General features: G+C 42.5%; 1 protein-coding gene and 1 long non-coding RNA gene across 3 annotated transcripts in view; one reads left to right on the plus strand and one right to left on the minus strand.

Moving 5' to 3' along the window:
• The window catches only part of LOC127007370 (uncharacterized), a 134,186-nt gene extending 119,828 nt beyond the window's left edge, over positions 1-14,358 (plus strand). The window contains exon 3 of the long non-coding RNA XR_007760214.1: positions 14,220-14,358. This is a non-coding gene — a long non-coding RNA (uncharacterized LOC127007370). The remainder of the gene's footprint in view (positions 1-14,219) is intronic.
• LOC127007368 (zinc finger protein 341-like) lies at positions 419-17,129 on the minus strand. 2 transcript variants are annotated; one of them, XM_050878261.1, is made up of 14 exons: positions 17,053-17,129; positions 14,692-14,928; positions 14,243-14,350; positions 12,647-12,783; positions 10,464-10,571; positions 9,381-9,509; positions 8,871-9,089; positions 8,132-8,377; positions 7,882-8,031; positions 7,559-7,767; positions 7,113-7,290; positions 6,510-6,705; positions 5,540-5,691; positions 419-5,168 (listed from the first exon to the last, which is right to left on the minus strand). In XM_050878261.1, exons 1-14 carry the CDS (start codon positions 17,081-17,083, stop codon positions 4,227-4,229), a joined length of 3,042 nt encoding a protein of 1,013 aa, XP_050734218.1. In that variant the 5' UTR covers positions 17,084-17,129; the 3' UTR covers positions 419-4,226. The 2 variants fall into 2 exon arrangements, with proteins under 2 accessions (XP_050734218.1, XP_050734217.1); XM_050878260.1 differs by having other exon boundaries at positions 8,871-9,104.
• Positions 17,130-17,797: the final 668 nt, after the last annotated feature.

Raw genomic sequence — 17,797 nt, forward strand, 5'->3', positions numbered from 1 at the left:
TCGTCTAAGTAGGTTTGTCCGCGGTCCGCCACCACTGATGTCTGACGGGGTGGGTTCTTCGTAGACAGCACGGTGACTAAAGTACAGAGGAAGACTTCACACTAGAGTCCCTCCCCTGAACATCTTGCTCGCTTCATTCTCAACCCTCCAAACTTCTCCTTATCTCTCGCTAATAGTAAGTATCATCATCCTAGTTAGCCACACTCCCCCAAGGCTCGTAAAAGAGGGTAAAGCCATTGCTAACAGGAGAAAGCAGGGGCAGCAGGTATAATCATCCCCTTTTACAGACTGTTTCCTTTTATCTTTTACTGTTGTTTTCATGCTAACTGCTCTCCTTAACTTCCTCTCTGCAGCATCCCTTTCATACATAGGACAAGCAGAGATCAAGGCAAGGGAGGAAGGAAGGAAAGATAAAAACTGTATATTCAAAGTTTATTAAGAAATATTTGTACCACACGAGCAGTCTGTCTGGCCGCTCCTCTCCAGCGTCTTTCTATTTCATTTATACAGAGAACAGAGGTCAAGGGAAGGAAGGCAAACTTATAATTATACATTCTGGAAAAGAGTGAGAGATCCTGAGGAGTTATTTCAGTTTGCATGGCGAACAGATATGATGGAGGAAGGAAGGAAAATTAAGAAAATAAGGAAGGGAAGATCTATATGTATACGTTCCAGAAAAGACATATTTTCACCCAAGGAACTCGCGTGATGAAGCTTCATTGTTCTTATGATGTGACGAGTGTGACATGATTCGAGACCTTGCATCTCTACACATTACTTCTGCACAAGTGATGACATGTATACCTCCAGACCTCATACCCATACACTTTACTTCCCCAAGAGAGACATGACCTCGCACTTTATTTATGCAAGACTAATGACATGACTCTAGAGACCTCACATCCTTGCACACTTACAAACGCAAGACTGACTGGCATCTGACTCGAGAAGTACAAGACTAAGGCCCGGCACCCTCACACACCTCATTGCCGCACGACACAGATGAACACACATGCCGGGGTGAACAATTTGAGCGTCCATAAGCCTTGTTACCAGTCTTGCCTACATACAATCTTACACATCTATTATAGCTATTCTTTGTTATTATTCAGGTACACTGCAGGTAGTTATGGTCCCTTGATGCTGTTGTTGTATATGCTTCACATTGGATAATGGAGTCCTGGGGAAGGCTTGGGTTGTGTTTATATCTTAGCACTGGGTGACAAGAACTATGAACTGTAATGTCTAAGTTATACTCAGATGAAGAGAAGGAATGTTGAGCTAGTAAATTATGTCTAAGAGATAGAGAAAGGAGTGGACAGTAAGGAAAGGGGAAATAGGTGCTAAACAATGCAAAATTAGCTGAGTTGAGGGCTGGGGTACAAGACAAGGGGTTAAGGCTCCTATAAGCACACCTCTTGCCTTCAACCCCAGCTGATGGTTTGACAACACTCCACCTCACTGTTCAGCCAAATGATGTGACAAGTGCCAGGTAGCGTATCACTTCTGCTACAGATTGTCGAGACATCGCACACACAAACCTTGCACAATGAATTACTTCTATTTTACTGAAAACAATTCAATGATAAAAGGCCAATAAACTTTTTTAATTAGAAATAAAATTCATGTCATTATTTCACAAAAAATTATAATCATATTATTAAAAGTAGAAAAAAAAAATGAGGACAAGAGCCTCATAAGTGTCCCTTTAAAATTTAAAAAAATTACATGTATTGTCTTCTTCAAAAAAGAAAGTGTGAACAATTTTGTTTGAAATAATAAAAAGTAAAAGTACATTTTAACTAATCAGTAATTTACTTATCACAGAACTTAATTGCCTCTACAGTTAGTTGTTGCTGCGACACACGTCCTGCAGCACAAACACAGGTGTTGCTACGACCCCTTTGGTGACTAGTATAATGAAACTCGCTAATAAGCAGATAATGACATCCACAGATATAGTATGTACAAAGTGAAATCAACGAACTAAGGTGATGATTATACATGAAACATTTGATTACCAAGTTTATGTACAAATTGAAATTAGCAAATAAGAGGAAGATGATATAAAAGGAACTAATTTGATTATGGAGTTTGTACTGGTGACTGGAGATCCCAAGCACTGTCTTGTTCCTCTCACTCCCCATCAGGGGGTGGGGCAACCCTTCCTCCCAGGAGGAGACAACACACACACACTTTGAGCTTGGCAAGTATTCTTGCTTCAGTCATCACCATGCAGTGTGAAGCATAAGTCCTCCAGCTACTCATGGAAGATGTACGTACTTGGATATTGCAAAGTCAAGCAATCTCATATCTGTAATTATGTTAAAGATCATTCTTTCCCCAAGTCTGCCTATGCACAAAACTGATATACCATTGAAAAAAGTCCAACTGTGAGCAAGTCATGTACAAATGCTCCTTAATTCCTATGTGTCATGTGTCACTTATAAAAACACTTTGCTAAAATATTATGTTGTTACTGAGTAGCCCAGTACTCCAGTAGAGGTTTTCAAACATGAATGAAGTGGCAGGCCAGTTCATGCAGCCAGAGTATTAGGAACAGAGGGCCAATCCAGCCAGCAAGGTATTGTGGCGAGACTCTCATGTAGCGAGGCTGCTGGATGGCCAGCTAAGATACCTGTGTAGTATTGTTTTTGTGGATCACAAAGAACAAAAATTTGAAGAGGCTGGTACATTGATCATGAATGTCACACACAGACTTGTATGTTCAATGTGCTGCTAAGTCTGCATCATGATATTTGAATTGATCTGGCAAGTTGCACTGACAGAGCTCTGCTTCATCAAGTTGCCTCAATCAACATTACAAGTCCATGCCAATGAACTCATTGTTTAGGACTTCTCTGTCTTAGCATATTGAAATTTCTTTCAATTTACCTGAATAATCCAGGGGTGTCACACAATACCCAAATCACCCAATCTACTATAGACCTTTGAATACTAAGAAAAGTATACATCATGAAATAGAGAAATATCAACAGCATTTCTTACTAGTAGCATATGGTATGCTTTAAAGGTCAACAGTGTTACTAGCAGATTAAGTGTAGACAATTACCACAAGGCAGCTGGTTTCCTCTCCCTGATGCTCAAAACATGCCCAAACAGTGTGCCTGCAACAGGGTTGATGACATAATGGATGTGATTGTCCTATTGAGGTACACTTAAAAATGCAAGAACAATAATAATAGCAGTATTTAAATCACAGTGGGGTCCTTTATAACGTTCTTATGGCACACTGTCAAATTCATAGTACGACACCTTGCAGGGCAAAAATCAAGGTTTGTAGAATGTTACGAAACCCAAGCACCAACACGCAAGCACAACTATCACTCTCTCCCTACACCCGGTACTTGCACGGCTCACTCTCTTGCCCTTTCTCTTTCTCTCTCACCCTCCTCTCATATGCCACCCATGCAAGATTTGAACCTCTTGCCTCCCACCTAAGTCAAAGCTCATTTCATGCACCCCCGCAGCTCAGCAATTACAACACATTTTCCAACACTGTCCTCATTGTTCAACTAGACGCCAAGAATTTCTTGTGATGACCCATGGTTATCATGTTATTCTTGCCATTCGCAGCACTTATCAACTGAACAGAAAACAGAAGCCTTTTAACTCATCATGCCTAGCCAGAAGAATACAAGGCAATTATGCCACAGATGAAGAAGGAAATTTATTCAAATCATTCCAAAGTATTTTTTTTCTTTTTAGGATAGATATAAGGTAAAGGTGGGTGCATATGCTATAGCTGTGCATGGCTGTGGTGTTTATCTCCAATCCATTAACAATTTGAGCCTGTGGTAGGTAAGACCCAGTTACCCCAGAATACGAGCCAGTGTGAAATCCGGTACTGCCACAGTTTACCTTCCCGAAGTTTCCCCAGGTATCCATGTATTGACCAGCCCGAAAGGGAGGATGTACAGCTGGGCGAGCTGTAGGTTGACTGTCTAGGCCAGGATTCAATCCTGGGCACGTGGAGTAGTAGTCAGGCACGCTGACCACAAGACCACAGAGGCGTTAGGAATGGACAGGTTTAGATTAAATTTTCTCCATAATAACTTCAGTTCCTACAATGTTATGAATAACATTACGCCTTTTAGAACAAATCAGTGACGTTGTAGAGTACCCCACTGCATCATTACCATTGCATTACACTAAGATTGTAAGAGGTCAATAAGAAATGTTTTGCCTATCTACTGCACGTCATATCAAGTCTGGTTAGGGATGATGCTGAGGTGTGTGAGGTGGTTGGAGGCAAGCTGAGACTCCTCCAGGGTGGCCTCATGCCCCAGCTGACCATCATGCAGGTGGCTGTTGGTGAGTGCAGACGCATCCACCAGCTGTGTTGTGCTGTCCCCGGCTTGCTGGGCCGTGGCAGAGCTGTAAATCACCTGTAGATCTGAAGAACTCTTCAGTATGGTGGTTTCCAGGGAGTCAACAGTATTGGGACCTACCAGAGGCATCATGGTGCCATTGCCCACCAGCAGAGAGGATGTGGTACCATCCAGGGTGATCGTGGGGCCCCCCTCCAGCATCTCCCCAGAGATGGTGGTGGTGTCATCTTCACTTGACATGGCTCTCATGATCTCAGCCTGAAAGGGTCGGGATAAGGGGAGGGAGAAGGGGATGTAGATTATCTCCACATTCTGGGTGTCTCCCTCCATGTCAGCCTCCCCCACTGGCAGGTCCAGCAGATGCTCCTCCACCTCCACCTCATCTGGGGAGTGAGATTGCTTCACTATCTCCACCTCATGAGTGTTTTCCTTCATCTCTTCGCCAACTGACAAGCTCAACATGTGCTCCTGCACCTCCTGAGCTGAGGCCAGGGACTCCTTCACCATATCCTCCTCCATGTGCTCCTGTTCCACCTGCTCCTGCTCATGGTGTATGTGGGGGCTGTCATCCTGCTGTTCAGGCTGCTGATGGTCTGTCTGCCTGGAGTTAGTCAGCCCTCCCCGTTTCCTCCGGCCGTTCCGCCGCATGATGGGCAGCTCCCGGGCGCGCCTCACCACAGCCTGCCTCAGAGGCCTGGCCCGCCCTGAGCTGCCCATCATGCCGTGCTCCTCCCCCTCCTCACTCGCACTCTCCCTGCTTGGATCACTCTTCAACACCACACACTGGTGGCTGTCCTCCTCAGCCGACTCCACAACCTGAGGGCAAAGGGTGTGTTGCTTACAAGTGACGGAGGATCGTGAGTTGTATTAGCACCAATCTATGCCCTGGAGGCAGAGGATGTGAACTTTGCAATTGATGTAGGATTGTATATTAACATCATAAATCTGTCCTCAACATTTAGAAAGACAAAAAAAATTCAAATTTTGGCCTAAATATATAAAAAATTGACAATTTGGAGTAAACTAGGTTCCAAGATCAATACAAGTTTTCTTGGGCATATGTAAATGCTTAAGGAAATGTTAATAGGATCATACCTTGAGTTTGGCATCCATGTTTTTTCTAAAAAAATGTAAAATAAAAAAAATGAAGTAATGATTACTTAGCTCATGAAACATTCTGTTCCTACCTGATCACAGGAGGAGCACCTCACTTCTTCTTGCGCTGTGGCCTCCGCCTTGTTCCTCTCCCCTCGCCCAGATGAGGCGGAGCCTCGGCCCCGCCCTCGGCCCCGCTTGCCCCGCCCCCCAACGTGGGTCATCATATGGAGACGGAGTTTATCTGTCAAATATTTTTCTCATTAAGAGACCTATAAAGACAATAATGGAGATTTGTAAAGTTGGCTTCAGAAAAAGTGATCTATTTGTGGAACATAATCAACTGTCCTGCCAGCCACCTCGAGTGATCCTGTAACACATGAGGAATATGATGGGACTCTGGCCCTCTCATGACTGGTGATGTGAGAAGCCTCACATGTTTCCTTAGTACAAGAGGATGAGGAATGGCATTGGAAATTCAATTTCCTCATGACTTTTCTACCATTAAAGGTCAGTCTCAAAATGGAATCCAAGGCCTCTCCAGGATTGGCGTGTGGACTTGTGGCCAAATGAGTCTAAAATGAGTAATGCAGTCTAATTCAAAAGCCAGTCTCTGCTCCTCTGATTGCAACTATATCCTGATATCTTGAGCCTGCATCTCCATACTCTGGTTGAGACAGGAAATGGCATGACAGTAATGAGGCAAGCAGAGACAATGCACTTAGGCAAGTTGGCAGCATTTCCCACTGTCTCCAGCAATGCTCAAGTTGCTCAGCCAACCAAGAATCTAAGAAGTGTTACATCAAGTTGAAAGAGCCCACTCTATTTTCTTATGATAATCATTTTGATCTCAATAAATATATACTAATATTTCAACATGTATGTGGTTGCGACTCCCCTGTCACCAAAGTCATACAGATCTCTCAGAATAGCAGAACACAATAAGAAAAATGGATCTTTCTCCAATCTCTGCTTTGCTGCTCATTCCCATTGGTAGACAGAAGGTTAGACTGAATGAGAGAAACATATAGGAGATAAAAAACAAGAATGGTCTCTTGTCACCTGGTCGGCTGAATTCCTTAAGGCAGCCGAAGGGACACTGGAACTTTTTTGGCTCGTGTATCAGCATGTGCCGCTTGAGCTTGTCCCTACGGTTGAAGGCGGTCTGGCAGAGGGGGCAGTCAAACGGCTTCTCCCCCGTGTGGATCAGCTGGTGGAGCTTAAGGGAATACTCGGACTTGAATTCCTTGGAGCATTCCTGCAAAAGAGAAATGACCACCATTACCAAGGAATGTCTCCCGTTTACCTCACTAAAGGCATGGTAAAGAATCATAATATTGCCAAGGAACCTCCTCCTTGTTTGATTCACCTTACAATTTATTTCCCCACCATTGGTGATGTATAAGAGACCCACTAATAGAAGAAGAAACCTTTCTTTTTTTTATAGGAATTTTTAAAAATCAAGTTTAAAAATAGAAATTTCTGAGTATAAAATGAAATGAAATGAAGAAAAGGGATAAATGATAAGCTTCATGTGAATGTAAGTGTTTCAAAATAAATGCAATGAAAGTTAATTTAAAAAAAAAAAAAATTGAGGAATTGTCAGCCCCCACAGTACCTGTTATGTAATCACACAAATATTACATGACCCTGGGCAACACTCACACTGCAAGGGAAGAGGTTGACAGTGCCGTGGATGTGCAAGTGTCGCCGCAGTAGCCGCTCCGAGGTGAACACTTTGCCACACTGCTTGCAAGGGTAGTGGTGAGAGGAGGTGCGCAGGTGGTGCTCCAAGGCCTCCGCACTTGCATACTTGTTCATGCATTTTGTACACCGGAAGTAACTGTTGAGGAGGAGACAAGGATGGTCTTAAGTGTGCAAGAAATTTTTGTGTAACGGATGGTAAAGTTAGGTCATGGTTGATCCTCGTTATTAAAAGTTATCATAGAAAGCAAAGACAATAATTATATCTGCTGTTATCCATATCAGAAAAATAAGAACATATAATGCGGCAAGAATCTAGACTTAGAGAAAAATGTACTGACTTGCACTAATGTCTCCCTGTTTATATAAAAATACGGAAGGGCCAATGCATGGTGGCTGGTGTGTACCTCGGCCCCACAGTCTTCTTGGCCTGAGGGTAGGTGGAGTGCTGCTCGTGCTGGTGGAGGCTCAGCTTGTCCAAGGCGTTGAACACTTTGGAGCAGAAGTGGCAGCGGTACTGGAGGTCTCGGTCCTGGTCGTGGGTGTGGATGTGCTCCAGGAAGGAGTCTTGGTCAGCAAAGGCCAACTCACAGTTCTTCTGGATACACTTGTACACCTGAAGCACAACACAAAATGATATTCTAAAACTATTTCACACTATACTACAATATCTACTAAAAATTTATAAAGTAATAGAAATGTGCACTACAGCACTGCAATGGCTGACTACCTTTTGGTTGGCGTGGGTCTTCATGTGTGTGCGCAGCTTGACGTAGCTTTGTACAGAGTAGTCCTCACAGAACTGGCACTTGTAGGAGTCATCCACCAGGACCTCCTCCTTCACAACAACCTCTTCCGTATGCTCCATTGGAGGGTCCACCTAAAATAAAACACGACATATTGGTTTCATGCAAAGTGTCAAAAATACTGATAGCAAGTATGAATGGTGTTATTTGTTCCATCACACTGATAGCACTCACATCCAGGGAGTCGGAGGGCATGACAAGCTTCTTAATGATGGGGTCCTTGGGCAATGTGTCGCTGAGGGAGCCTGAGGGCCAAACTTTGTGCGTGGCCATGTGCTTCTTCACGTTGCTCTTCTGGGTGAACGCACGCCCACAGACGATGCACTGGAACGGTTTCTCACCAGTGTGGGAACGAACGTGTTGCCGCAGGTCAAAATTCTTGCTGAACTCCTTGCTGCAGTAGTTACATTTGTGCTTTGCCTGTTGGGTGATAGGGAGGAGGGTGTATCAGGGTCTGTATTGCTAGACTGCTCATGAGCACCAACCTATTCCAGTCTGCTCATAGGGTTTCACTAACCAACAATCTAGTGTAAACCTTGCTGCAGTAGTTTATATTGTTCTTTGGTTGTTTGTTGATGGAGAAGAATGTGTTAGTGGGCCTGTGCTGCTGCCACAACACTCATGTACTCTAATCATCATGTGTGTGCTTTTGGGATTGTACACAGCCATTTGGTTACATTCACCAAATTGTACACACCATTCCAATTAGTATTTGAGCAGGAAAAACAGTACTATGGAAAACTGAGCTAAGGTGTAGAAATAAGCCAAAATCAGGATATGTATATAACATTCAATATTTTGAAAAGTTAATATTCATATCTTAGGCTTTTTTTATTCCTGTTATAAGTACTAATTGTCATCATGTGTGTGATGTGACAAACATACCCTACTCCTCTACTCCTCTAAGACCCACCTTCAACTTTGTGGCTTCGTTTTTACTGGGGACCGTCTTGGCCATGCCACCGTGGAAGAATTCATGATTATAACAAGCTATGTCCCTCTCCTCCCCTGTCAGCTCTCTGTGGGTTGGTGCTCCCTCTCCCCCCTCCCCACCTCCACTGTCACTGCCTTCCGTCACCCCGGTAACCATGGTGCTGAGGGTCTGAGGGGAGGACAGGGTGGAGCAGACATCCTGTAAGGAGTTCCACTTTCAATGGATGGAAGAAACTTATAAATGGATATAAGTAGAGTACCAAGAGGACATATAATGACACAGCAGAAACAAACAGTATCGATGAAGATTTTGCCATATTGTGAATAGTTTTGTGACTTGATGGAACAGAGGAGAATGGCCAATTATGATACAAAAAAATTATGCAGACAGTGAGACCAGTACCCATCAAAGACTGAAAAAATTAGAACCTGGAGTAAACCACTTGAGTGTTAAGTGCAAGTGGGGAGAGCGAGGTAGCTAAACACGTACAAGAGGGGCGGTGACATTGGCGGTGGTGGTGAGGAGCGGCGACACGGTGGAGGTGAGGGTTTTGGCACCGCTTGACGCTGACACAGGCAGGAAGTTGGCAGTCTGGAGGCCGCCTGGCAGTGGTAACACCTGGCCGGGGGAGGAAGAGAGGGTGAGGTGTTTAAACTTAACACACATTGCATACGTGTTATTGGGCATTACTACCACCCTGGGGTTCACTACTTCCATGAGCTGATCAGGTGTTTCACTGGATGACTTTTCTGGGTTATGGGTGAGGTGCCTCTGAGCCTGGCACACACCACATACTTATACTTGCTACCACCCTTGGGCCTATACTACATATTTAATTCAGGTCAACTCAATTTCTCTATTCATTATTTATAAAAGATACATCTATCTATAGTCTGACACAATTATGAAGTCAGTTTGGGTGGGGTCTGCTCGGGCCCACAGCGCTGCCTAATCTACCCTCCAGGGTCAGGACGGCCATTGGAGTAGCTGGCATCGAGCATGGAGGTGAGGGAGGAAGTAACATGGTGTCTTGATCACTGACGTCAAAAATAAAAAATGTCATGTGTTATGGAATTTATACAATTCTTTGCCAATATTCTAAAAAGCAATATATTCATAGTACTATACAGACTTATTTAATGTATAGAGAATATCAAATACACAATTTCAAATAGAAAATAGCTGACATATGAGAAAGTGAAGTTTTGAGGGTGATGCAGCAGCACTGAGAAGTTTGGGCCAACCCAAACTGACCATACTTGTGTCAGACAATAGCAATTTCTCTGATGTCCCATCCCCTCACATCATCCCCTCACAAGAACCTTCCCCTCCCCCTAGGGGATGGCCACAGCAGAAATCTCCATTTAATGCCCTTTATGAATTAGTAGCCCTTTTATGAATAAGTCACATGGGGAAGGAGAATAGAGGAAGGGAAAGGCAGGGAGTGAGGGAATGAACTTGTGGGGAAGAAGAGGATATTTGCCATGCACAAAGGGGCCATCACATTGCAGTGTTTTGAATAGGGATGAGTTGAAAATTTTCTCTACAATTGTACATCCTGATGGGCCTCACCTGAGTAGTTTCTATAGTGAAGGGGAGCAGGTCACCCTCGTTAACAATGATGTGCTGGTTCATGCCGCCAGGTGAAGGGAGCCCAGAACTGCTGTAGCTCCCTGAGACCTGTGTGTGGACGTGGTTGGTTGATTGATTGGATGATTGATGAACTCAATGATTCTTGGCTTGGAGGATTAGTTGATTGTGTATTATGACTGAGAAGGCAGGTTTGTCATTAAAATAGATGCTGTGACAAATTATTACTGATCATGTAATTTGGTAGAAAAAAACAGCTGTTACTTACTGTGGCAAAAAAATATTTCCTTTATTTTATTGAACAAATAATATAGGTAGACAGTGCTTGTTTTATGCAAACCTAGGTTCATGGAAAGCTCATGAGGTGAGAATTTTGCAGTGAATATCAATGTCTCCCAGCAAGAGTTGGTGAGTGCATAAATTAACAAAGAAAGCCTTCAATGTGTTATATAGAAAGTCTATTAGTAAGGAAGAGTAAATATTTTTCTGAGTCAAGACACATGGTAACCGTTTGGTGTTTTCTTAGGTTAGGGTAAGTTTAGGAAATTTTCAAACACATGATATCCAGAAACCTATAGCATAAATTTACAAAGAAAGCCTTCACTGTGTTATATAGAGTCTCATTTAGTAAGGAAGAATAAATGATTTTTCTGAGTCAAGACTATAGTAACTGTTTGGGGTTTTGTTCGGCTAGGTTAGGTGAGGTTCAGTTTTCAGGAATTTTCAAACACATGATATCCAGAAACGTATAGCATAAATTAATAAATAAAGCCTTCACTGTGTTATAAAGAAAGTCTCATTGGTAAGGTAGCATAGATGAGTTTTTCTGAGTAAAGACATATGGTAACTTTTTGTGGTTTTGTTAGGTTAGTTTAAGTTTAGGGCATCTTCAAATACATGACAGCCAACAACTTGTAGCATGAATCAACAAAGAATGACTTCACTTTGTTGTATAGAAAATCTCATGAGTAAGGAGGCATATATGATTTTTCTGAGTCAAGACCTATAGTAACTGTTTGGGGTTTTGCTAGGTTTAGTTTAGGGCATCTTCAAAGACATGATAACCAGAACTGTCTGGTATAAATCATCAAAGAATGACCTCACTTTGTTGTATAGAAAATCTCGTGAGTAAGGAAGCACACATGATTTTTCTGAGTCAAGACCTATAGCAACTGTTAAGGGTTTTGTTAGGTTAGGTTAAGTTTAGGGTATCTTCAAACACATGATAGCCAGCACCTTATGGTATAAATCAACAAAGAATTACTTCACTCAGTTGTACAGAAACTCTCATTAGTAAGGAAGCACATATGAATTTTCTGAGTCAAGACCTATAGTAACTGCTTGGAGTTTTATTAGGTTAGGTTAGGTTAAGTTTAGGGTATCGTCAAACACATGATAGCCAGCACATTATGTTATAAATTAACAAAGAAAGCCTTCACTGTGTTATATAGAAAGTCTCGGGTTAGGTTAGGGTTTATGATGATATCCAGAAACCTATAGCACAAATTACCTAAGAAAATCTTCACTTTGTTATATAGAAAGACACCATAGACAAACAAATTTTTCTCAATTCTCAAAGTTCCCAAAAATTCATGAAAGGTCTCGAATATTCCCAAACTTCCCATGGAAAGTACCCCAGTTCTAAATTCCCAGTAATTTTCCAACCCTATGTGGAAGGGAAGTGAAACAATCCTTTCCATATGTGCTTGTGTGTGTGTGTGTGTGTGTGTGTGTGTGTGTGTGTCTAACTTACTGGCTGATTGGAAAATAAGTAAGAAATACTGTACGACTGAAGCAAATTACCTCCTTCTATCAAACTGAGATAATGTGTGGCATGACATCCATCCTTTTTTCATTCTGTTGATAACACCTACGGATATAAGGAGGCTACTAGAGGCCAGTTATCCAACGTATGACAGCTCTTGAGAAAGTTATTTATCATCTGTTCTCTCCATCTGTAATTCTATTGAACATACATTTGAAACTAAACTTTCAAGTGACTTCACATCAACTACACAGCTATTAAATTTGTTCTATTCCCGACTCTGGGAACTGAGGGAATAATACCTTTAAACTGATTATGCTTTTTTCATAAAGGGTTCTAATAAGCGTCTCTCCACTGTCTTACTTGACTCCCTCCATCCAGAACCTTTATTTACACTCACAGGTACTTGCTGGGGCTGAACCTGCATATGTATCTGGTTGGCGAGGGTGGCTTTGTCGTCCTCATAGGTGGCCTGTTCCCCCGTGGCTGTGGTGTGGTCCTGCAGGGCCTGTATGGTGCACAGGCCGCTGTTTTTCCCTGTGTGTGGAAAGAGCATAGCTGGGCATTATCGTGATACTTTATCGCTGATAACAAAATCGGGTTATCGGCCATCCGCTACTTATTTATACATATATCAGTATCTTCGTTACTTTTGTAACCAAACTAGCGATAATAGCTACTTTTTCCGCCTCTCTGAAAAAAAAAAAAAAAAACGTTTCCTCCCCACTGCACATGCGTGGCCCGGGCGCCTGGTGTATGAAAAAACTTTGGGGTGAAATATCTTCGGTGAAGAGATTTCATACTTAGATAATCAACATTAAAACACTACATTATTTTTTGTTAGACTCAAAAATCACTTTATCAGAGAGAAAATTCATTTAACTTTGCCCAAAAAATGATTATTCACTGCCTGAAATTTGTGATCCCGTTGTAAAGAGCGCAAACAGAAACCAGCGGCTTGTGTTATCACGTGGCGGTGTGACGCGCGGCCTCTCTGCTGTGTCTCGAGTGACGGAGTGAGTACCTGTGTTCCGGTTCCCAGTACTTCAGTGCTTCTTTACTTAAGTGACTGAAGTGACACAACACCGGTTCAGGCGTTTCTAGTGTATTACCGTCCATATGAACGCGTCAACGTGTGGTTTTCAGGTTTTGTAAGTTTTCTAAAATACAAATAATGAAAATTTGAATTCATCTATGTTTTTTTTATATTTGAAATATCACAATAGTATCATTTTCGCCTTGCGGACTTATCGCTAGCTAGTATCGGATTTGTGGATTTATATCGGGTATGGTTATCGCCTATATATATTCCATTTAACGAATATCAGTTATCAACGATAAGGATTTCCATTATCGGGTATCGGGAATAAGGTTTTCCGTTATCGTGCCCAGCTATGGGAAAGAGCTATGAATACTGATGTTTTAGTTTCAATATGAAAGTGATAATGACTTTGCTATTTCATCTTATTTAGTATTTGATAACTTTGATGATTATCTTTTCTCCATCCCTGAGAATCATGCTTAAGAAAATATGTCTGTAGTAGTGTTATAAAGCTATGACAAAAACTATTAGTATATCTAATGTTAACAGTGAGGCTGTAATTTAGTTTTGTAAAAAGGTCATGCACTGTGAATTTCTTGTATAATTTGAATTGATGTTTGAAGCAACCAAGAAACAAAACACTGCACTGTGGCAAATGTGAGACTGAGGATGCTCTGGCAGCTGTAACAGGGCATGTGGAACAGCGCCATACATCCCATAGTAGAATAATATTTCAGTATGGACCTAACTAGCTTTGTGCTATCCATGTAATGGTGACTGTTAGTGATGGGTGTTATTTTGGATGTAGGCACTGTAAATAAATGTAAAAATGAAAAAAGTATTAAGTACATATATATTTTCTATTTTGCAATAGGAAAGAAATCCTCCATTAGAAACATTCACCTGAGGCAAAATGTTTGGCCTCTTACAGGTGAGCTGAGGATCTTGACTCACCTGAGCATTGGTGGCGCTTGTGCACCATGAACAAGTCCAGCGAGGAGAACTGTTTCTTACAGCGACCACACTGGAACAAGTCATCCTCGTCCAGCGTGACTCCCTCGCCTGTCAACAACACACGGATGACATGACAAACTTGCTATGGGTCTGTGTGTGCATATAGAAGCATGGCAGCCATCAGGTGCAGCAAAACAGTGGCAAACAGTGTAAAGGACACATCTCAGCTTTGGATTGGTGAGTGTAATTAAACCTTGTGGTGAGCAGAGATTTATATAAATTAACAAAAGATTGACATGCATTATTGGTGGTTTCAAATTTTAATGCATTTTCGTTGCAGAACTGTCTTCCTCACACTGACAAGCCCTTCACAAGTCTATTCTTATCACCCCCCACAAACACATGGACATACACGAGTCTTCTTGACCTCAATAGCCTTCCTCACTTACTGATGATAGTGTTGGTGATCTGGGAACACTGGTGGCTGGATGGTGTGGCGGTGGAGGTGGGGGGCGGCGCTCCCCCGATGGTGATGGTGTTCTGGATGAGATCAGGGGACTCTAGGAACTGTTGGACTGTCAGGCTGCTGGAGCCCTCGAGGGTGACGCTGGGGAGGGGCCGGGCGGCACTCACTTCCGACTGACTCATGTCAGTCAGGAAGGTCATGTTGCTGTGCCCCTGAGCCCCTGTGAGGGAAGGCAGTGGTTAGTGGTCTGGCTACTCACCTGGTTGGCCTCTGCTCAACAGGCTATCAGAGGGAAAAGTCCAGAGTGAAAGAGGAGGGTCAACTTACTAGTTATAAACATTTTCCATTACTACATGTGAATGAGTCACTGAGGTTTTGCTGAAGGGAGTGCCATAAGCCTGTCAATCAAAAGCATGTAGTTAATTAGGGCTTCCACTAAGATTTATTCCCTTGGGATCCTAAACCCAGGACCATTTTCTTATAAGTTAAAGGTCATAGGCATTTGGGAACTTGTGAGAAAGGAGGAAAACATTGGCAGGTAAGTCTGTATATTAGTTTTGAACATTTCCCCCAAGACAAAGTACTACTAATAATGAACAGCAAAATTAATAGTTGTGTTAAAATGAAATTATGCTTATCCATCCTAGGGCAAATAAAGAATAATGAATAGTTGACAAATGTAATAAAGTAATACGGTATGTATTTGGGGATATAGTGAGAAGACATCCAGCCATTATGAGAGGTTTTATTTGCCTAATTCTAACCCTTTAATGACCTAAAACTTGAGGAGGGGGACAAAATAAAGAGCAATTGAGAGTTAGTGTGTTTGGGTGCAATTCAAGAGAAAAGACACATGGCACCACTGCTCGCCTCTGACATCTCACCATTACCACAGGTGAGGAAGAACTTTAATTTACCCTTCATAATAAGCTGTGGGAGATGAATAAAAGCATGAATAAGTATAGGTAGGTGAGTATGTGCAGAGGGGGAGGGCACCTTACAAAGGAACAAGAGTGGATAATATGAAAGTACCTAGGAAAAAGGAAAAATAAAGATAACGTTCATCTATATAGAACAGGGAAACAAATGAATAACATTAAGTAAAAAAGATTTTTTTAATGGTAGCTTTGGTTTGCTTCAAATAATTGGCATCTGTTTCTGTTGGAAACACCAGCTTTTTTTTTTTCTACCTCCCAGAGAGAGAGAGAGAGAGAGAGAGAGAGAGAGAGGGGGAAGTCGGCTGATGTTGAGGTGACAGTGGAGTGTTTCATTTTAAACTTACGCCGGGCCACACCACAAGTCAAAAAAGTTTAACAAACCTAATCTAACTTACCCTAACGTGACTTACTTAATGGGGGGGACTTCACCCCTTTCAACCCTTCTTGTTTTCACATTTCAACTGAGCATGCCGAGTAAATTTAAACTAACCTAACACAACAACCTACCTAATGGGGAGGGGACTTTGCCCCTTTCGATTCCCGTTTTCATATTTCATTTCAGCAAGTCAAATAAATTTAAACTAACCTAACCTAACCAAACTTAACCTAACGTAACATCCCTAACTGGGGGGCTTCGCCCCTCTCGACCCCCCATGTTTTCACATTTCATCTCGTCATGCCTTCTCTCCATACCTATGGTATATAATACTGAATGTCTGCTAATATCATTATTTTTATTACTATTATTGTTTTTATTTTATTATATTTATTTTATTATATACAATATATATGTTGTTTGCCCTTCCTTTTACTGAAGCATATCACCCTGCCCCCCCCCCCCCACCTGCCCTTCACAACACTGCCGTGGCGGTGGCGACAGACGTAAATATTTTGGGATAAATTTATATCTCGAGAACAAGTGGTTGGCGACGGCACAGCAATACGGCAGTGTATTGTATGGCCACAAAGTACTTCATACAGCCCCGAGGTGCTCCCTGCCGTGCGGCGGGGGGTGCTATGGAGCAGCACCCCGCCATGGCCAGGGGGAGGGCAGGCAGCACACCATGGCTTTTCCCGTCACCTTTCTTCCCCCCTCCACAACCACCTACAATCACTCCTCCACCGCGCCCACACCTCCCTGGCACCCACACCTCGCATGACACGCCCCGCCAGGCCCCCCACGCCCTCAAAACCCCTAAATATCGTCCAGTCCGCCTAGAGACATGGCCATTTACCCCTCCCTTGGCCTGTTAGCACCCAAGACAAGGAAGCCTCAGATTTTCGATATTTTCTCCCTTTTTTCACGCTACCTGTGGGTCTACAGCCACGCACAGGGTATTAAAGTTTCCGCTGAGTTTGATAAAGGTAGTTTGGGGTGTAAATTAGGCCTGTAAAGCGTGAAATACCTGGGAGAGCGTCGAAGATGGAGTGGGACATGATGGCGGGGTGGTGGGTGACGTCACGGTTTGGGTGGCTTGTATTTATAGTGGGTTTTTGGTGTGTTCTGGCCTTATTTAAGCTTATATATGATAATTAAAGTATTGTTTGAGTCATATTAGTTCATTTTGTATCGGTGTTTGGCTGCTAGTAACGGTGATAATGCGAGAATCGAGCTCCCAGAGGTATGACGTCATGGATGAGTACGTTTTTGGGGTGTTCTGTCTCTTTTAAATGTTATGTGTCAGGTTTTAGGTATTTTTGGAGTTGTTTTGGTCAGTTTTGTAAAGGTGTTTGGTTGCTTTTAACAGCAGTAATGCGAGAATCGAGCTCTTAAAAGGCATGACGTCACGGTTTAATTGGCTGCTCGGGGTATATTTATAGTAGGATTTGGGGGTGTTTCAGCCCTTTATAAGCTTATGTATCATGTTTAAGGTATTTTTAGTGTCTTTTTAGTTAGTTTTGTAATGGTATGATCCTGGTTTTAAGGGTGGTAATGCGAAATCGAGCTCCTAAAGGTATGACGTCAGAGCTGAGTGGGCGGGGCTTGGAGATGTCATGAATGGAACGTTTGAGAGTTAACGGATTTCTAGGCCATGAAGGAGCCAATAAGTCCTATTTTGGGTGTATTCTAAGTGTTATATGAGAATTTTTCACTCAGATTACTTATATCAACGTTAGTAAAGCCAATATCGAGCCAATAAAAGAGTGACA

The sequence above is a fragment of the Eriocheir sinensis genome, chromosome 35 (genome assembly GCF_024679095.1).
Source record: "Eriocheir sinensis breed Jianghai 21 chromosome 35, ASM2467909v1, whole genome shotgun sequence".
Lineage (NCBI taxonomy): Eukaryota > Metazoa > Arthropoda > Malacostraca > Decapoda > Varunidae > Eriocheir > Eriocheir sinensis.